At 40.0% G+C, this 21,238-nt stretch overlaps 1 protein-coding gene across 3 annotated transcripts in view; it reads right to left on the bottom strand.

Annotated features, from left to right (window-relative positions):
* Positions 1–1,102: 1,102 nt before the first annotated feature.
* Positions 1,103–21,238, bottom strand: part of LOC114598437 (vitellogenin-1-like) — a 34,348-nt gene continuing 14,212 nt past the window's right edge. The window contains exons 14-35 of one of the 3 annotated variants that reach the window (XM_077928555.1): positions 20,041–20,165; positions 19,305–19,376; positions 18,420–18,539; positions 18,008–18,194; positions 17,315–17,408; positions 16,990–17,175; positions 13,184–13,319; positions 12,153–12,339; positions 11,382–11,497; positions 10,260–10,576; positions 9,983–10,082; positions 9,780–9,854; positions 9,216–9,341; positions 7,658–7,870; positions 6,818–6,960; positions 6,576–6,714; positions 5,473–5,605; positions 4,205–4,403; positions 3,434–3,537; positions 2,873–2,967; positions 2,590–2,755; positions 1,103–1,369 (exon numbers count right to left, since the gene is read on the bottom strand). In XM_077928555.1, coding sequence (XP_077784681.1) covers positions 1,329–1,369; positions 2,590–2,755; positions 2,873–2,967; positions 3,434–3,537; positions 4,205–4,403; positions 5,473–5,605; positions 6,576–6,714; positions 6,818–6,960; positions 7,658–7,870; positions 9,216–9,341; positions 9,780–9,854; positions 9,983–10,082; positions 10,260–10,576; positions 11,382–11,497; positions 12,153–12,339; positions 13,184–13,319; positions 16,990–17,175; positions 17,315–17,408; positions 18,008–18,194; positions 18,420–18,539; positions 19,305–19,376; positions 20,041–20,165 — 3,074 coding nt within the window. In that variant the 3' untranslated portion in view covers positions 1,103–1,328. Of the gene's footprint in view, positions 1,370–2,589; positions 2,756–2,872; positions 2,968–3,433; positions 3,538–4,204; positions 4,404–5,472; positions 5,606–6,575; positions 6,715–6,817; positions 6,961–7,657; positions 7,871–9,215; positions 9,342–9,779; positions 9,855–9,982; positions 10,577–11,381; positions 11,498–12,152; positions 12,340–13,183; positions 13,320–16,989; positions 17,176–17,314; positions 17,409–18,007; positions 18,195–18,419; positions 18,540–19,304; positions 19,377–20,040; positions 20,166–21,238 lie in introns of all 3 variants that reach the window. The other 2 variants (XM_077928552.1, XM_077928553.1) reach the window with 2 other exon arrangements.

Below are 21,238 nucleotides of genomic sequence, written 5' to 3'. Positions count from 1 at the left end.
CGCCGGTGTCCGGAAGTGCCAGCTCTGTCCTTGGGGGCAAGGACAGATAGTCAAACCAATGCCTAAGCAACCACTCACATTTTTTGTATTTAAATAAAGTTGTGGCCAAAAATTATGCCAAAAACCTTAAACAAAATTGAAGTGGGATGTGTGAGTTTTTGGGGGGTGGCACTGTGGGACTCAACACGCAAATATATTATCCCACTGAAAGAACAGGTGGGGTTGCTCCTGGATCCATCTTTATCAGTTGACGTTCAGGTAGCCTCAGCAGCTGGGAGTGCATTTTACCAACTCTGGCCAACTCTGACAGGAATAGGCTAGCTGTGGTGATTCAGGTATCAGTAACCTTGACACCTGATGACTGCAATGTGTGGGGCTACTCTTGTGTCTGGCCTGGAAGCTCCAGCTGGTGCAATATGCTGTTGCTAGACTGTCGAGTGGAACAGACTACTGCCAGCACACAAGTCCAGTCCTTAGAAGCTTTCACTGGCTGCCCATATGTTACCAAGCTATGTTCAAGGTTCTTCTGCTAATTTACATGGCCCTTAACAACTTGGGCCTAGAATATTTTAAGGACCTGTCTGATCACTGCAATCTCTGAGGAGTCTATTGGCGTTCCCCCATGGCTCAGACATACAACTCATAAGTACTAGAAGGCATGGAGTCAGAGTATTGGGTCCAAGCTGGTGAAACTCCCTCCCACTTGTTGAACTTTGGGCGCATGGCTAGGACTTCCTTGTTCCAGCAGGCATATGAAGATAATATTTGGTTTTAGGATAAATTTTGAAGGCTTTGTTGTCCTATTTTCTGTGGATTGTTTTTCTGTACACCACCTAGCAATGTGAATAATTAAGTGGTATATAAATGTCATTAATAATAAAGAAATAAACCTTCTGAAATCCAAATTCTGTGTTGTGCCTGTATGGCATGTTAATTTGTCAGCTGTTAACTAGTAGACTATGTTAGCATGTTTTTATTATGAAAGATGTTGAGGTTATTTTAGTGACAGCTGAACAGTAACCAACAATAAATGATTCTTTCTCTCTCTAAAATATTTTCAGCCCAATTGCTTTGTGGAAAAGGAACAAAATGATCACACATATTTATTTAATGCACAATGTATTTTTTATTTAGAACTTCATACAATGCAGAATGCATTTGATTTTAGTTTAGTTCCAATTAACATTAATTAATATATTTATCATTTGATGTAGCACTGGCATCCCCAAGGTGGTTCTCGAGATAACTCAGTTAATTTGAGATATTGAAAGGTTGATCTGAAGTACATTGTCAGGGTAATGTTCACCCAGTCTGGAGTCTTCTCAGAGCTAAGCTGCCCAAGCCTCTGAGTCAGATGTTGCTTCCATTTCTGTCAAAAAAGGAAAATCACCATCAATCAACAGAGTCCAAGCGATATATTTTTTAGCAGTGTGGACATTCCCATCTTGAATTAACAACAACAACAAAACCCCCCAGTCAAATAATTTGTTGGAATGGGTATGGAATATTTACAATGCTGTATACAATTCTAATTTTTGTCTCTACACCTACAAACAGCATAAAATTGGTAATTCTTTCAGTTTTTTACACACAGTTGCAAATCCAAACTGAAAGAAGCAAAGAAAGAGGCAAGTGCTAAAAAGAATTTTTTAAAATCAAATAATAATGCTATTTTTGGTAAAGAAAACTTCTGCAGGGATATGTGGGTTATCCTATTAAGGCAACATGCTAAAGATCAGTTCAGTCAACCAAGCAACTACATCCAGCTCTGAACTGTGAAATACTAATGAGCAGATAACCCAATGGTGTGGTGGATCTGAATGTCACACGTACATTTTTTGTTTTTATATATTTTTATTGATGATTTCTTGGTTTACAAAAGTATGTGCAATGTCTCTTTTTTCAAGTTACATTTTCTACAGGCACACATATGTTTGAACTAACCAGCCTCTTCAAGAACGAGAAGGGAGGCAAACCTGGACAGGGCCACGCAGTAAGGAGAGTGCCATTGCACCAGCTGTCTGCATTAATGGTACAAAGCCTCACTTCTCCCTTCCTCCTTCCATTGCAGTGGCAGTCAGCTTTGCCTTATGAAAGGCACAGCTGTGATCCCAGTTGAAGGGGGTATATGGCAATCCACCTACAGTATCTCTTAAAAGACTCTCTGCTTCGGACATGCACTCTGCTCACAGAGACACATTTGCAGCCTTAGTAATGGTAGAAAGTAGAGAGTCCTGAACTTTCAAGCTGAGAGATGCATAGCAGATCAATGACAACACAATTATCATTGTCCCCTCCCAATTTTGTGTAGTTGGGAATTAGGCATAGACAGGTAGCCTTGGCACTTCTGCATGTGGACAAACCAAGGTCTACAGGCTGCTCTGAAGGCTGCCTTTAAAGCTTAAAAGACTGCCCCAATTCCAGATAAAAACCAGTTTAAGTGGCTAGAAGGTGTTGCTGCCACCATGACTAGTGCCTGGCAATTCCATCCACAGCTACAAGTGCCTCTGGGAGGGATGTGATGTGGTGCTGTGCCATGTTTTTCCTAGGGAAGTTGTATGGAGAATGTAGTTTCCAAATTTAACTGACCTCTATCACCTCTATCACACCTATCCGTCAAAGACCAGGAACGCAAAAGCTCTGTAGTGGTTGATGCCTGTTCTTGATTGGGCATCTGGGCTTCATTACTCATCTCACCGTCATTGTTTCCGCAGAGTCCGCAGGTTTTACCTCTCATGGTGGAAGCGACTGTAATCTGCATGGATAATGGATATTTACTGTAGAAGCTTGTGTTTGTATCCTTACAATGCAGTGCATCAAAGGAATGGAGCAAGAAATCCTAGCACAAAAAGCAGCAGGCTGTCAGACTTACCATCAGAGTTTCGCCATCGTACGTCACATTCACTAGGCCTATCAGTGGTGCCTCAACAGCAACAGTGGTCTCGTTTTTACACATTTTAACGTGCGCTGTGGAGAGATGGGATAGTTTAAAATGGCTTACCAATTATTTCAAGAGCAAGAGCATGTTTCAGCAGTGTACATAGAAATGTGCACATTTCGTTCATTCGTTTTACATTACTTTTTGAGTCTTGCCTACAGAATGGGACCAGAGACACAGCAATTTTCGCTGCGAGATTCTGTGACATCAGCTTGTATTGTCTACCGTGTACAGAAATTTTAATCAAATTTATGGGTAGGATACTCAGCTAACCCATCACACCTTTACTGATCAAGGCTTACTAACTTATTTTCAATGTTTACTTTCTTTCATTATTATGCGGGGTGGGTGTGTCCCAAGTTATGCAAGGTTTTGTTTTTAAATAAAATTGATTACCAATATATAACCAATAGTCAGAGTACATGGCTTTAAGTTGACTCAGGTGAATGGAACTGTGTTGTGATTTAAGAAAAAGCGTAATATCAGATGCAGTACCTTTCTCATCCTCAAACTCCTTTTTGTCAAGCAGGACTCGATTCTCATTGTATAACAAAGAAAACTTATTCATGGTAGGTAAGATTCTGATATAACTTCTGATCCTGGGGGGGGGGGGGAGAATACTTTTTGTTAGAAGGTGAAAAAACTGATATTAACAATCAGTGTGAAGCAGCCCATCTTTCTCCCATAGTTGTCATTTACGAGTGCACTGCAAAACTGCACCAATTCCCCCCTGAGGCTCCTCATGCTGCCTTCGCTGTGGTTTGAAAGGAAGTAGGTTCACATTAAATTTGAAACCAAATGCATTTCTTCCCCCAATATTGGTTGCTATAGACCCCTCAAGGCATCAGCAGCATGGCATGGGATAACTGTGATCTGACTCCATTTAGATTTGAGAAAACTGCACATTTCTGCAGTCTGGGTCCTGTGGCCCAGTTTGCAATTATTTCTAATGCAGTTCCCATTAAAGGGGGGAAACAGAAATACAGTGGTGCCTCGGGTTACAGACGCTTCAGGTTACAGACTCTGCTGACCCAGAAATAGTACCTCGGGGTAAGAACTTTGCTTCAGGATGAGAACAGAAAGCAGCGCAGCAGCAGCATGAGGCCCCATTAGCTAAAGTGGTATCTCAGGTTAAGAACAGTTTCAGGTTAAGAACGGAACTCCAGAACGAATTGAGTTCTTAACCTGAGGTACCACTGTAAAGGTTAAACCTCCCCCCCTTGTGATTATATTATCTGAAAAATCTGTGTATTTGTTAAAACTTACTCTGAAGAGATATTGATGTGAACCTCTCCTGGACTATCAGGTCTGGACTTTGATATCCAAACACGGAACCGTGGTTCATAATTTTCATTTTTGTTGCAGTCTTGGACTACCAAAAGGTCACAGGCATGTTTGGTTGTAGTTACATTGAATACCTTGTTATCAAAGGTCATGATCCGTTCGTTGTCCACCTCACATACAGCTGGCAAGATGACACCCCCCCCCAAAAAAGAAGTCAGATGCAGCAGTGAACATAAGATAGCCAGAAATATGCAATGTTTAGGCAAATGTCTGGAAGTACATTTTCTTGTTAGACTTAGATTCCATCCCTTGCAGTTCGGATGAATAACCGGGGAAGCCTGTTTGATCAAAAAAGCCTCTCAGTTTGACTAGATCTCAGTTTTTGTCAGACTTTTGCCACTTTTACAAAAGATGCAGGTCAACTAAGCAGGCTGCCATTAGGACAGAAGCTTCCATCCAGCCATCTTTACTGGGATACCCTGAGATATTGTATCTGCCTGAGGATGGAGTAATGCTTGGACTCAACCTACTCTTCAGAAGCTACACCAAGGATTGATCTTCTGCTGACTGCGCTGCCAAGTCCAAGGTGGCTTAACTAGAGCAGCGGTGGACCAGAACGAAGACTTGCTCACTCTGGTCCGTTGCCTAGGCCCCATCTGCCCCTTCAGCCTCTATTGACCAGTTTAATTTAAAGTTGTGGCAGGCAATCCCATCACTCCTTGCAGCTGCCCAAGGCCAAAACCAGCAGCCAGACTGCTCCCCCCCCCGGTCCTGGGGCACTGCGCTGGGCCATAACTGCTGCCCACCCTGATCATGGATAAGTGACCTTTTTGTGGCTATAAGCAAGCAAGAAAACTCCTGCTGGCAGTTTGATTGATGATAATGTGGTTGTAATTTATATACACTTTCTGGGCATACGTATGTCTTACTGCACTTATTGGGACTTATGTCTGAGTTTACGTTCATAGGACTGTGCTGTCAATTATTTATCTATTTATTCATTTCAATGTATTTAAGGTTGCAAGGTGGGTTACAAAACAGAAGAACAACATCATAATTTATAATAATTATTTAAAATATATATCAAATGAGCGGTGTAAAATCACTAAATCCATTTACAATATATAATTGCTAAACAGAAGACTTAAAGTTAGAAACAATATGCTTGCAAAATGGTCCTGTTAGAAGCTAAGAGCAGGCAATGCTTTAAATTTAAAGACTTGCCTGATGTAAGTAAAGTATTAATTTACCTTCACCTCCTTTGGGTGCCCATGACATTAATTCAAATAAATCATATGCCCTTTTTGCTGAAGATTGATAATATGGAGTTTCGAAAGCGGGTAAAGAAAATGGAAAACAGAGGCCATCTCTGTAAAAGGTTTCCTAGAAAACAAAGAATGAATGAATGTATAAGGACCAATGTGGCTGTAGACAAAGCTTGTGTTTTGATTTATCATTTAACTACATAAACTAAAACATATCTTTCTTTTTTCCCAAATTTTCTAAACCCATAGGGATACATACTGATTTCAACTCAGCAGTTGCACTCTCACTAGAGGAAGTGGAGATGGTGGTATCTTTGTCGATTGTTCCTTCCCCTTAAAGTTCCCTGTGTCCCCTCAAAATCTACTCCACATGTTGGGGACTATTGGGAGGAGCATGAAACGTAATATAGGCAGCTGCACCAAGAAAATATCTCCCTCCTTTCTCCCTGGATCAAACAGAAGAATCCCTTCTGTTTGTGGAAAGGACACAAACCGAATATGGATCCAACCTACAGATTGCTTCCAGGGGCCTGTTGATTGAGCAACCATTTTGATTTGTTTGGGGCAAGTTACCGTATTGGCCTGAATATAAGCCTCACTTCTTCTTTTTCCAAATTCCGACTGTGAAATGTTAAAGTGCGGCTTAAATTTGCGACCTTACAAAAAAGGGCTTTTAGTGATATCACTGCTGAAACAGACATACGGTAAAATGGAACGGATGTGAGTGTCTGTGGAATTTTAAGGGAGCGGCTTATATTCGAGTATTGTCTTTTGTTCTCCCCCCCGCCTTTGAATTTTAAAGGTGTGGCTTATATTCGGGCCAATACAGTATAAGACATTGAATCAAGCAATTGTTATTCCACACTTTCCAATGCACTTTCACATCACTTTCTTTTTTTGGAAAAAAGTCTGCTTTTAGGGAGTAGGGGGCCTGCTGTGTGTGTACCACCCAAATTTGATGGTATGTGGTTGAATTAAACCTGAAAATATATATTCTCTATACTTGCTGACCACCCAGTTGCTTTCCCAAAGACAAACTACACTTATTTAATAACCCATATTTAATAAAAGAGATAACAAATACATGCCCCGGGAACTCTCAAGATTGTAGCTGTTGTCCATGGAGAGGACTGGACTATTCTGAACAGGATCTGGCGTGAAGGATTCTTCTGATAAACCGCTGTGAAGTATTTCATGTATGCAATACCAGGAATGAGATCCATAACCCTTGATGAAATCAAAACAGGATTTAGTCAGATTTTTTAAAATTAAAAAACCCCCCAATATGTGCAACAATTAGGTTTAATAAGAAATGAGGTGGATGCCATACCAAGCAGCACATTTCTCTAGATAGCGTGGAACCTTTGTCCATTTCATCTCAATTTCGAATGCGTCCCGTTCTGCAACTAGCCCACTGGAAGCCTTTACTCGAATGTTGTAATCTTTGCAGTTGTCACCCCAGCTCAGTTCATTCTTAGGTAGGAAATAAAAAAAAAGTTATTTAATACCATGGGGATGAAAAGCCAATGACCCATTTGGATCCTATCACAATGGCATCTTCATTGCATTGGGAGGGATGCCCCTGTTTTATATGCTGAAAATATTTTTGTTCTAACAATGAGACAATTTGGGGCTGGCCATTTGCTCTGTGTTTTATTATCACAGAATCCAATGAGTGCTTTAGTAACTGTATTGTAGACTACCGTTAATTTTTTCCTATGAGTTGACAGTTCATAAACAAGCAATTGGCCAACCTAAATGATCTTGGGTAAGGGATATTTAAAGAACTATCTCACCCCTCACAAACCTGCATGTTGAGATTGGCATAGGTATGGTTTGTGCTTGTGTGGAACATTTTTCTTTTCAAGTTATTGCACCAGGATGCGACAACCTACATTCTAGGAGATGCTTTTTGATTTCTGAAGTTTAGTGAACTATCAACTTTAAGCAGATCTTCTGCCTGTAATAATCTGTGCCCCCTAGCTAGTGTGGGATAATGATTTTTATTATCTTTAAAAATAAGAACTGCTCTGCCTTGATTCTTAATCTATTTGATGTTTATTATTAGTGAAAATTTGTTTTATTGTATTTCAATAGCATTGCTGAAAATTGTCTTACAAACCACAAAAATAAATGAAAGCACATTTTTAAAAAATGTTTTGTTTTTTACCTGGAGGTTGTAAGGTTGCACAACACTATCAAGACATGCTCTCCACTTGGTTCTGGCAAGCTCACTTCCAACTATTTTCATCTGGGCTTTGTAGCGGTCATGCTTCATGTACATTGAAAATTTGTAGCCCTGTTCTTTCTTATCACTCCTAACTGCCTCAGCCACAATGGTAACGTAAGGTCGTAGTGAATCACCATGGTCCTGGTACTGGTCCTGAAAGACAGAAAAACAAAAGGGCACCATTTTAATGCCTATGATGATCAGTTCCCTTCAGCTAGAGTCACATTCACACCATAAATTTCAAGCTCTGTGATAGCACTTTGAACAGTCCTGGCTTTCCCCAAAGACTGTTGGGAACTGTTCATTGTTAAGGGTACTAAGAGATGTTGGGAGACCCCTAATCCCTTCACTGAGCTACAATTTCCAGCATGGTTTAACAATCAAATCTCTTTGCAGGAAACTTTGGGAACTGTAGCAGGAAGTCTGTGGTTGACACCTTATGTACTTCATGCTGTCTAAGAGCAAAATCAGATGTCTATCTAGAGGTGTAATTATTTGCCTGCCCCATTCATCTATAAAATGGGAGGGTCCACTTTTAACACTAAAAAGGGTGTGTGGGGAGGGGGAGCTGAACTCTGCTTCCATTTCCTTATGCGCTGCCACCCAGCTTTCTCCCGGTTGATTTGATTTGTACTTCTGAAAGTGCTATTGAAAGGGTGAACCAGAGATAGGAAGAGTAACGTTTTCTTAATTATTCAGTAATATTTTTATACCACTTACTTTTAGAGGAGAAATCTTGAAACATTTTATAAAGATTACACACACACCGCATTAAAAACAGCAACAATATTACAGATGTCACCCAAAGCATAAGGCAAGTGAAACCACATTCATTTGTTTAATCGCAATTAGATTCTATCCTCCACTGTGACTAGGACAGACACATGAACAAGAATTGTAGCTGTTTTGAAAATGCTTTCCTCTTGTATTTAATAATAATAATAATAATAATAATAATAATAATAATAATACTAATAATAATAATAATAAAACAACTTTAATTATTTATATCCCACTCATCTGGCTGGGTTTCCTCAGCCACTCTGTATGATGGCATACAGTCATTGGAAGTTGAACGTAATCCGTTCTGGAAGTCTGTTCGACTTCCAAAATGTTCAAAAACCAAAGAGCGGCTTCTGATTGGCTGGAAACTCCTGCAGCCAATCAGAAGCTGTGGAAGCCACGTCGGATGTTTGGCTTCCATAGGAACGTCCGAAAGCTGGAACAAGCACTTTCGTGTTTTGATCGTTTGGGAGCCAAAATGTTTGAGAACTAGGCTGTTCAAAAACGAAGGTACGACTGTATATAAAGTAGACTAAAATATCAAACATTTAAAACTTCCCGTTACAGGGCTGACTTCAGATCGCAGTTTAAAGAAACAGGAAATAAATAAAGGTAGGGAGAAAAACTGACAACTCTGCTAGCCACTTCCTGTAAATTCCTTGACTAAAATCTGGACCTAAGCTAAGGAACTTCTTTTTCACTTTTATTAACTTACCTCCCGTGAGAAGCTGCCCCTTCCGCCTTTCTGCTTTCTGTCTCTGCTGCTGCTTCTGGTGTTTCTGGAGTCGCTGCTAGAGCTGCTACTGGATTCGGAGGATGATGATGAACTGCTTGATGCTTGCTGATTTTCACCCCATAATAATAATAATAAAATGTAAAGAGAAATAAACAGAGAGCATGAGAAGGAGATGACACTGTGATATATAGGACCTGTCACTCACACTATAAGGTGGATTTTTTTTCCTCCTGTCTCCAAAGTCCCAAGTGCTTTTCAGTCACATGGATGGCTCACAACCTCTTTGCAGACAGTAGCCACAGATGCTTCTTCTGGAATGCCCACCCTAAGTGTTACGAAGCCAGCTCTGTTTGCAAAGCCAACTCTATTTGCAAAGTCACACAGGCTATATTCCTAGGCACCGTTTAAAATGGTGCAGAAAAAGTCTCACTGGCAGACTGCCTTTTATTTGGGTGAGTTTGCCCCAAAGAAGGTTGACCTGGATTTCTGCCGTCTTTCTCAGAGAGGAAATCCATTTTTAAAAATCAAGAATATTAAAACTACCTGGTGCTTCACCTGCTGCTTTGCCTTGTGTGCCATGTATTTCGCGTTAGCCAATTCCAGACCTCGCAAGTCCTTCTAAATTCCAAGAAGAAGACGAAGAAGAAGACAAAGACAAAGAAGAAGAAGAAGGGGGGAAAGGTAAATCAAATGCACTCTGGTAAATGGAGGAACAATTCGGCAGTTGTTTCATAGAAAGCACTTACTGAAGGTCTCTTGCCGCTGCCAATGTGGCTGTCCTTAACATGCTTCTGTTTGTTTGGGCGGCCCTTGGATTGTTTCTTGTTGCTCCTGCTGTCACTGCTGCTGCTGCTGCTGTCACTGCTGTCGCTGTTGCTGCTGCTGCTGCTGTCGCTGCTGTCACTGCTGCTGTCGCTGCTGTCGCTGCTGTCGCTACTGCTGCTGCTGCTGTCGCTGCTGCTGCTGCTGCTGCTGTCGCTGCTGCTGCTGCTGCTGTCGCTGCTGCTGCTGCTGTCACTGCTGTCACTGCTGCTACTACTACTGCTGCTGTCGCTGCTGCTGCTGCTATCGCTGCTGCTGCTGCTATCGCTGCTACTGCTGCTGCTATCGCTGCTTCTGCTACTGCTGTCACTGCTTCTGCTGCTGCTGTCGCTGCTGCTGCTGCTGTCATCACTGCTGCTGCTGCTGCTGCTCTTCAAAGAAGTCTTCCTGGGGTGCTTCTGATAACGTTCTTGCTGCTTCATATCTATCATTTCATCGTCATCACGGTCATCCCAATCATTGCTTGAGGTGTCAGAGCTATCACTAGAGCTATCGCTTTCGCTGGAGCTGCTGATGGGCTAATGGGGGAAGTACCCAGAGAAAAACAAACACAGTCATATTAAGTTTTCTAAGCTTGAAAAGAACATTTTGCAGATAAGGTACTTCTTGTCTGGCCAGAGGGGGAAAGCTAATTTGCAGATTCTCATTTACACAGAATTGTTGGCACCCATCTGTCTCAAGAGACAATGGAGTGTGGTTCCAGGGGCAAAAATCTCTGCGCCTGCTGTGGATGCAAAGACAGCTTGTAGCTGCTGCCTCCTACATTGTTGCAGCACCAAAGGGACCTCCGTGGGGCACAAGAAAACGTTTTACACAAATGCATAGGTCACATATACAATCAAGATCAGTCTTCAACTAATTGCTTCCTTAGTTCAAGATATTGGGTGCTGTTGGACTAGGATTGCCATACTTCAATAAGAGAAAATCCAGACACAAAAGTTGTTGAGCTTTGCTTTTGCACAATAAAACTGAAATTTTAAAAAATTGAGCTATTTTTGAGCAATTTTTATTTTAACTGATTTATGGAAATTCTGTGTGGACACTATTTTTGGCAAACAAATCCTGGGTATGTCCAGGAAATTCCAGATGTATGGCAGTCCTATGTTGGACTCAAAATCCTAACACCCTTGGCGACTGGCCATGCTAGCTGAGATTGATGGGACTCCGGCAACATCTGGAAGGTCAAGGGTTCCCCACCCTTGAGTTTAACGCCTTAAATGTAATACTGTACACGCCGTCCGAAAGCTAGAACAAATTGTAGAATATAAAGCATATGGATAGTAGCCCCTCCCACATGGTGATATGTATTGCTATCAGAAATACCTGAATTCTTCTTAAATGTCTTTCTTCATCTCGCGTCAAACGCACCATTGGTAAACTAGAATGAGCGCCTCCTTGAACAGTCAATCGTAACTTCTCAATGGGTGCTCTTCTCTCAGCTGAAATTATAGAGTTAGTATTAGTGTTACTGCATGGTTTATCTATGCAATAAATCATGGTTTCTGAAACATAGTCAATGGGCGCTTTTGATACATGCAGCCACCAGTTGGGTCCATTGATTTGTATGGCATATGAATGTGTTATGTGACCACCATGCATAATCTGTGGCTTCACTGGTAGGCCTAGTGAAAGACCAGCTTGAGAACTATGGTAGTAAAACTTTAAACCTCAGATTGTTTTGTCACCTGTTCAAGATGGGTGGGGTATTAATAATAATAATAATAATAATAATAATAATAATAATAATAATATCTTTGTCATTAAGATGATTTCAATGAGTCTGTTCTAACCAAGCACAAGTCTTTATGGTATGTCTCTGTGTGCACATCTCCTTCTGTATATTTTCCTAGGCTTTCATCCACTGTGGTTCACAGTGCCATTTGCCGACAGATGACACTGAACTACAGCACGACCACAGCCTTTTGTGAGCTGCTCTCCACCACCGCCAGTCCCATATGACACAACCCACACTATCCAGAAGGACTGCCAATTGTCCAGGGAAATATTGCTCCTGTTCTTTTCCCTGAACCCCTCTGCATTTTGTAAAAAACCCCAACACACCCCAACAAACATCATAGAATAAAGAAGAGTTACCTTGCTTGAGTGTTACTCTAAAAGTATGTTCGCCAGCCAAGTTGTACAGAGAGTCATCTATGGAGCACCCAGCATAAATGTTTGACCATTCAACGCAAGCCCTGCATCCAAATGTGCATGCTTCAACACACTCAGTGCGACGAGGGGCAGGCCTGTAATGTTCTGACCGTTCTGCAGAAATTTGGTCCTGGATGGATGATGAACATAGTCCAGCATGAGAGATTGCAATCTCAGACTTCTGCCTCATCATCATCATTATTATTTTGGTAAAGATCAGTAATTCAGTTGGAACGCTGCATATATAAAACGCGGCATCTCGACCAATGGTTAAGGGAAGCCCTAATATTTAATGGGGGGGGGGGAATACAGGATGATTTCCAGTGCGAAGTAATGTAAGTCCACTGATTTCAATAGGTCTGCTCTAATTTACGTTAGGGTTTTGTGCTCAGCCTTTCAGGACTTAACATCTTTAGTTGCAACAATTTACATCTTGCTTCAAGAGTGTAAGTTACATCCACTACACCATTAAAACTACATCCCAGAGCTGTCAGGCACAGTAGGATTTATTCATAGCTAAGTTTATTTAGATCAAGGCCACTACTTATTTACTTGACATTGAGAACTGCAATTATGTTCTTCATTGACACAATAAGATACCTGTTCTCTACCTATTACACCCCAGTTTTAAATCCCCCCAGAATCCTGAAATAAAATACATGATTAAAGTTCTGATTGTAATGGAAATTTGTATTTAATTAATAATAAATAAATGCTTTATGGTAGCAATTATGGTAGTGCTTTTATGACTGCTAAATTTATATTTGTACCAGTAGGTCAGTTTTTACACTTCCCTGGGAGTAGGTCTCACTGACCACAATGTGACTTACTTCTCAGTATATGTGTATAGGACTGAACTGTAAATGTTTTATTGGGGGGGACACATTAAAAATAGCTCACAACTTATTTTCTATGTAAAAGAAACATTTCTCAAGCAAAAAAAAAAGTGCGCACAAAAATCTAATATGGGTTACCCTTCTTTCATTCCGTTGTTCTGCTGACTCAAAGGAGCCTCTTATTATTTTAGACACAGTTTGAGGGACGAAAAGTGGAGTTGACTTGGTTGCAGGTGCCTCTTCAAGGTTGCGAGTGATAACAGATGTCATAGCACTGTTGGATAAACAGAGGGAGAAATGCTGTGTTATAAGCACAGATATGTTAAAAAAGATCTGGGTTGTAGTATGGACTTGATCACACATGGAGTTCCTTGCAAATTGCTCTATAAATTGTACCTAGGCAACCCAAATGCCTAGGTACAATTTTGAGTAGGCAAAAATGACTAGGCAGCCCTGACTAGTCATATTTTAGAACAAAATCAAGTTAGTGTCATCTATTTTGGGTGGCCATTTTCAGACTTCAACTTAAAGACAGTCTTTCATGCTCACTGCTCCTAATTTTCTGCTAAAGTTAAAAACATAACAAACAAACAATGCACAAGCCACTGACATAGTTTCAATCCCAGCATTGAGATTTAATCAATATCCTAGCTGCTAAAGTGATGGGTTTCTGTTCTGTCTGGGACACTGCTGCAGAAAGGACACACTTCAAAATATAAGGAAGTCAAAAGCTCTGGTACAATGATATGTTTTCCATGGGGCAGTTAGACACAAAGGTATTTCCTGTGTCGTAGGATCTCTGTTAAAAACGTAGCCCTTGTCATGGGTTACTTGTGTGCAATGAGCAAGCATGGTGAAAGGGGTTGTGGGGCATGTTCCATCCTGCCCCCAAGCTGGTGTGTCATTTAGAACAGTGGACAAAAACACACAGAAAACCCCCACAAAAAGACAAAGGAAACCATTCAGGGGAGAAAATCTTAATTGTTCAATCTATCAATCAGTTAAAGCCACAAATCTCAATAGCAAAAACATTATGTTGTTATTTCTGATGCATAGAAATATAGCTAGGATATTTTACCATGGTGGATAGGCTGAGCCTTCAGTCTGCAATGTGATGTTCACTGGATTAGCTTAGCCTAACTCACTGGTTTATTAGTCACATAAAATAAAATAAAAACTATTGCTATGAATGTGATCAGGTGATACTACATTATCATTCCTTTGAGTCAGTCAGCTGACATGAGCAATTTGCTTCCAAGCAAACTACTGCTTTTCCACATCCCACAGATTAACTCAGAAGCAAGTCTTACTAAATCCAGTGAGTTTGATTCCAAGGGAGGTGGGCATGAAGATTGCATCCTGTGCTGTAAAACACTAGCAGTATATTTACTCAACAGAATTTTAACAAACTTATCTCTAAGCTGCTGGTAGTCCAATCATATTTATGATGTAGACATTACATTTCTAACTACATGGCTTCAAAATGCATTAAAACACACACACACACACACACACACACACACACACACACACATTCCATTGTTAGTATTTCACAGAAGCAACTGATATTGTCGCCTGGGGGTTGTTTTGCGAACACAGATGGGTGGAAGTGACCTGCCTGGCTGTGAACTGAGAGGTGGTCGGTGTTCCCATGTTGAGAATAATGGGCTTCACACTCTGTGAGGGAAGCCTAAGAACACCTAATCTACTTTATTTGAAAGGCGGATTTGCATTCCTTTTATCTTTCTCTCTCTTCCTCTTGTCGGTGCCTGCAGTGCTGAGGGTACTGTAGAGAACATGCAAGTTGTGCTTCACATGGAGCACTTCAGTCAAGTCAAAATAAATAAATGACACCTTATCACCCACAGGCTTTGTTTTCTGTTCAAGTTCTCTGTTTCAGATAAAGGGCATGACAGCTGCACCCCACACCAAGCTTAGCTAGAACCTTCAGGAATTATTTATTTATTTTTATTAAGAAAAGGGACAAAAAATATTCTCACAGACAAGCCAAGGGGATGAAAGAAATTACAAATCAACTTGCATTTTAAGATGGCTCATCTGGGCAGAATAGATTAAAAGGAAGTGGCTTTCACTTGATTCACATTTAATAATTTAAACCGTCACCAAACTACGGTTTGTATCTCCAGGCAGAAATAGTTGGCATCACTCCCCTACCCTAATCTTTCTCTCAGTACTGTTATTTTTTTTTTAACCGAATAGTCTACATTTGCCACTGAACTGAATGATCAGTTCTTCCCCACTGAACATAAGAGAGAGCCAATAAATTTAGTGGCAACACAGGTGTCACATATTGTTTTCTGCAGAAATCAGCTGCCTGATCCAGCTCTAGCAGGGTACAGGGAGCCACAACAAATCATGTGATTGGGCAGAAGGCTTCTTACTCATAAGTATCTGGTCACTGTTCAATGACTGCAACATCAGCAAATGAGGTTCTTGACTGAGAAGAGCAATCAGAGATCAAATGCCATGAGAACATCTTAAAGCCCACTTTTTTCAAGCAATGGCCACTCCCACCATCAGATCAGAGTGATCAAATGATGTGATACTAAACATCTTTCACTCATTCCTTGTGTTAGGATACTTGCACCGCTTCTTAATTAACTACTGAGTAATCAAGGCTAAAGGGGCCAGTCTTCTAATCGATTCTGCCAGACTTATGCATCCATACAAATTCCATATGCCAACATGCAAAATTGTTAGGAGGGATTGGGGAATGTTGGATAATACTGGAGCAAGTAGGAAGGTTTGACGGGGGGGGGGGGGATTAGGTAGAAGGTACATGTACCAGCATGTGAGGATAAGTAGAAAGTACAAGGACTATGAGGACAAGAAAAAAGAATAGTGCCCTTTAAAATAGAAGTGTCCTTCCTAATGATTTTTATTTGTGCCATTCTATACAATGTATTACCAAAGAAAAAGAAAAATTAAATCTTCTCCCAGCTTTCACCAAAAAGAAAAAGGAAAAACAATTAATCCTCTATGGATGCATAATCAATCACATTTGTGATCAGCCATGCAAATAATTTACATATGTGAAGTGAAGCTATTTTTATTGGCCTTGCTCATAAGTATTTTAAAAACTGGAATGCAGGTAGTACTATGTATATTTTTCAACAACTTGTCACTGAACTGTAGGCTATATTTTGGACTATGCATTCTCTGGTAGCTTTCCAATATTTCTGCTTTAATCTTCAGATTTAGGTTTTCCACAAGTTTTATATGCTCATTCTTCCTCTTGATATTATGTAGAAAACTGTAATTTTAAGTTTATTCATTTGTTGGCTCACCAAATAATGCAAAAATACATTGCTTGGTAAGGTTTTGAAATACTTTCTGTTTACACAGTTTATGCCATTCGCTTTAACTTTACTAGTACTCAGATTTTTGTGTTTTTTGTGGGGGTTTTTTTTAATGCCAAAGGCCATTATGAATTCTAATGGGAAGTTTGTCACCCAGATAAACAGACAACAGATACCAATATTGATCTACCTTGCAACACTGTTGTATTGACTGTAAAAGAAAGCCCCAGTATACTTACATGTTAAAGTAACAATTAATAATGTCGTTAGAGATGAGGGAAAAATTGTATAGTATATAAACCTTACAATACGGTTTCAAAAATCCAATTATAGGATTTATTCTGTGCAATCTAATTATCTATGAAAAAGCTTATGTCAAACATTTTAAACATATTTCGTGATCTTCAAGCATTTAAAGCTGATTTTTAATTTAAAGCACTGTCTTTCAACTCTGTCAATCTCAACTTGACACCTCCATAAATTTGATTGGAGTGTTTAACTTTAAAATAAGTCCATTGCACTAGATAATATAAAATAATTAACTCCAGAGATCAAGTACTAATTATAAAATGTATTGCGGGAGAAGGGGGGGAGGGGTGTTCTACCAATTTTCGCTAGCCCTACCTGAAAGACATGAGTTCAGTTTCCTCTCTGCATGGTGGAAGTTCAAGTTTGAAGGTCTTTTCCTTAATGTTCATAGAGATATCAACGTTCACAGGGATATTGGTAACCATTTTGACATTCTCTTGTATTATAGCCTGGAATTCAGGGACAACGATTCCCATCGTCACGAGCATATCTTTGTTCATGCTAAAAATGAAAAAAACCAAACAAACCCATTATAGTGATGTTATGGCAACTATACGTTAAAGAGTTTACGAATACTGAGGGCACATTTGCACCACTTGAATTGCACCTCATCATTTTATGTACCAGTGATTCTATTTACCTGACAGACAATCTGGTTTTCAGTTTCATATCGATGTTAAGCAAGTCAGGGAAACTCAAATGTGATGTCGGCTCAGGACTCATGGATAATTGAACTGTTTAAAAACAAGCAAATAAAACAAATGCATGCTATAAAATAATTATTATGCAAAATGTGATATATAAAATTGCAATTATTTTGTTTCTATTTTGATATTATTTTGATAAAGGGAAAATTTGCCCTGAGTACTGCTATTTGTCTCACAGTGACTAATGGGGGAAAACCTGAAACCCTGGAATGCTTATTTAATCCCTGCCCCCCAGCATCTTTTATTCTAAATATATTTGAAACCCAGTCATTTCCAACTCAATGTACTCAGGAACACAGTCTTAGGGATACCTCACGTCACATTTTTTGTCCTTATATATTTTTCCTGTACCACTTTAATGAGGTGCTACCATTCTCATGGTAAAACCCAAGACCGGGAGTCCTAGGGAGTCAGCTATATACAGCTGCAAATGAAACGTTTTAAGTGTGTTGTAAAGAGTAATATACAAATGTGACTCTAGATGGCGACAGTGAGCTATGGCAAATTTAATGTATTTTTCAAAACTTTTTTTAAAAAAGCATTTTCGTGGCATTTTTTTATACGTGTGTAGATACCACCCTAGTTAGTCGCTGTGCTTGGTAGTTGATAAATTTCTATTGCCTCACCGTTTCCATTGACTGATGTGTGAGTAAAATGAACTAAGTTTATTTGAAGTGGAAGTCCAGTGCATGTAGGCACAACACCGTAGATTTCTGCAGATACTAAATTGTTTTCCCACTGCATGTTTGGATGATTTTTAAGGCCATCTGCGGAATCTTTTATCCAGGGGAGAGGCATTTTGCCATGGAATATCTGCAAAGAAAGTTTGTGCTGATTAAACAAAGAGAACGAGAATATCACATGCTTCATGTCACTGTTCCTTTCATAGGAAAAAGAGGTTGCCATTGCAATAGTAACTAATGCTGAAAAGTTATAATTGCACCCAATCGAATCCTGAAAGTAATCACGTTCAAGAGCCTAAAGAAGAAGAAGAAAATCTAATTTATATCTAAACAACATGCATGTCAAAAGAAGCACCTGCAATGCATCCTGGATCACATCAGGAGTGAGCTCCACATACGCGATTTCTTGGCTTGCTAATTTGAGATATAGTCCTCCAAATGTTGGGTCGTGTCCTCCTTTTTTCTGATCGAAGGGCTGTGTGATAAGAAATAGAAACGTACTGAAATTTTTATTGTTTTGTTTGTTTATTATTTTAAGAAATGATTGTGTACCCAATTTTTTTGCAACACATGCGTTTGCAATGTTCAGGGTGGCTTAAAACACTCAAACAAAACAACAGGGAAATCTAATGGCGATTAAACAACCAACAACAACAGAATTAAATCGAAGGTGAAACCAAAATGATTGGGGGCAGGGGGAATCAGCTGCAAAAGAATTCTCATTCTGGCAGGTCAAATGTCTTCTTGAATGAAATAAATAAATAAGCTAGGCTGTGAAAAGGAACAAGAGGCACACCCTGAGTTAGGGAATTTCACCATTTGGGTGAAATTCAACCAGGCCTTTGGCCGATTAACATTCTGCAGCCTTTAAAATGTGTTTGGGGGTGACTTATTGCTTTTTTTGTTTCTGTTTTAACTCTTTGTGCTTTTATCTTCTATTTTCATATTGTGAACTCCCCTGAGATCTTTCAATGAAGGGCGGTGTATAAATCCAATAAATGAATCAATAAATAGATTCAGAAAAGGTAAGCATATCCCAAGCATGTAGCACATCCCAACCAGCCATGCCTTGCTTGGATATGGGTACCAATGGGATACAGAGAAGAGCATCTCTATCAAATTTTATGGACTGAGCATGCTAGTATGGCAGGTATCATGTGCCTAAACAATTTTGGGCCTTAAACAGACATAGCATTTGTAGTAATAACGCATTACGAGGTTTATTATGCTGCCCACTTACCAAGTCATGGAGCCTTCCTTCTGCATATGCCCTTTCAAAAAGGCGAGATAGTCCTATACTCTTAAAGCCGACCTGTGTTGAAAGGGGGTGTATGAAACAGTTAAAAGGGCTTTCTATGCTTTACATAAATCAGAGCAGTTTCAGAATATTTTAAACAATTAAGAACTATGTTTCAGTCACTTGCATTTAATACATTTATGAAGGCTGGTTGAGCATGAGTTAACTTAAACCATTATAGGCAAAAGTTGTAATTTGTTAGCAACAACAATAATAATAATAATAATTTATTATTTATACCCCAGCCACTCTGGGCGGCTCCCAGTCGAATATTAAAAACACAATACAGCATTAAACATTAAAAACTTCCCTAAACAGGGCTGCCCTCAGATGTCTTTTAAAAGTAAGATTGTTGCTTATTGCCTTGACATTTGATGAGAGGGCATTCCACAGGGCGGGCACCACTACCAAGAAGACCTTCTGCCTGGTTCCCTGTAACCTCACTTCTCACAGTGAGGGAACCGCCAGAAGGCCCTTGGAGCTGGACCTCAGTGTCCGGGCTGAATGATGGGGGTGGAGACACCATGTAAGGATGATCTGCCCCCTGCTTTTCAAAGCTTGGTGTATGGAATGCTCATGCTATAGAAACAAGCCAGACTCAAATGATTTTTGTAAGAAAATAAATTCAAGGTCTAACAGTACAGGCCTAATAGAATTTATAATGGACAGCATCTGTTACCTCTACAAGACCAGAGGAGACGCCAAGGATGTTCGCCCTGGTTTTGAACATGGTAAACAATGGGAGGATATTTCCTTCTTTGCCTATGCTGACAACCTCAGCTCTCAAACCAGCCATAAGTCGTTCTGAAAAGGGAGATAAAACAACAAGCAATAAGGCCGGTCAGTTCTTCAAACTGCATAATAATACGAATTTAATTTCCTAATTGTTTAATGTGAAAACAGCATCTTATGAAAAAGCGAAGAAACTCCATGTACAAGACCAGCTGCATAAGAAAAAGAGGCAACTGTGTCTGTGTACTGTGATTTGGGCTTGGCACTCTCTCTACATTTGACCAGTTCTTCTGGAATAGGGAGAGGGAGCAAGACTTTATAGAACATGTTGGAGGAGAGAGTTACAGCTCCATCACAGAGCACTTCCTATGCATATGGAAGGTCACCGATTCTCTGTTATTTCCAGTTGTTGTTTTTTAAAAAAATGTTGTTATCATGACTGGGAAATATCCCCATCCCTGGTTTAAGTCAATGGGCAGATTCTAGATGTTTCATGGAATTGCAGATCGTAGAGTTGGAAGAGACCCCAAGGGTCATCTAGTCCCACCCCCTGCAATGTCCACACCTCATTGGCCAACAATATCTGGAGGAAGCTATTGCCTATGCCTCGCCTAAAGAAACACAGAAAAGTGACTCTTTTTGTAGTGTGAATAGACACACAAGAAAGATGTTATGACAGACATAGGGCTGTCAAAATGGTAGACCCATGCCTAGCGCTCTCCACCCTTCTCTTATAATGTCTAATGTGACTTTTTGTGTGTGTGTGATTTATTTCCCTCCTCTATATGACTGCATGACACCAAGCAGGGAGTTTCAATATATCCCCCTCAGCTATGCTAGCTTGAATGCAAAAGTGAAATGCAAGCCATTCTGTTGCTGAACTACTTGTTCTATATGTAGGCTGTCACAAAACAGTGCTGGGACGCGATGAAAGGGAAAGAATATATTTTATATAGCATTTCACCCTCGCTGGAGCTTACTTGATAATTGTTACTGAACAATGAGTGCCATTTGATTTGGCATTTCAACATGTATTGCTAGACATTTTAAGCTTCCTAAAAGAAATTTGGCACAGCAATCTGTATCTTACCACCTGTCTTTAACAGGACACCATGATACCTCTATGAAACTGTTAGCAAAGGTGG

Source organism: Podarcis muralis, chromosome 5, assembly GCF_964188315.1.
Source record: "Podarcis muralis chromosome 5, rPodMur119.hap1.1, whole genome shotgun sequence".
Taxonomy (NCBI): domain Eukaryota; kingdom Metazoa; phylum Chordata; class Lepidosauria; order Squamata; family Lacertidae; genus Podarcis; species Podarcis muralis.
This window is presented reverse-complemented; position numbering and strand designations above follow the sequence as displayed.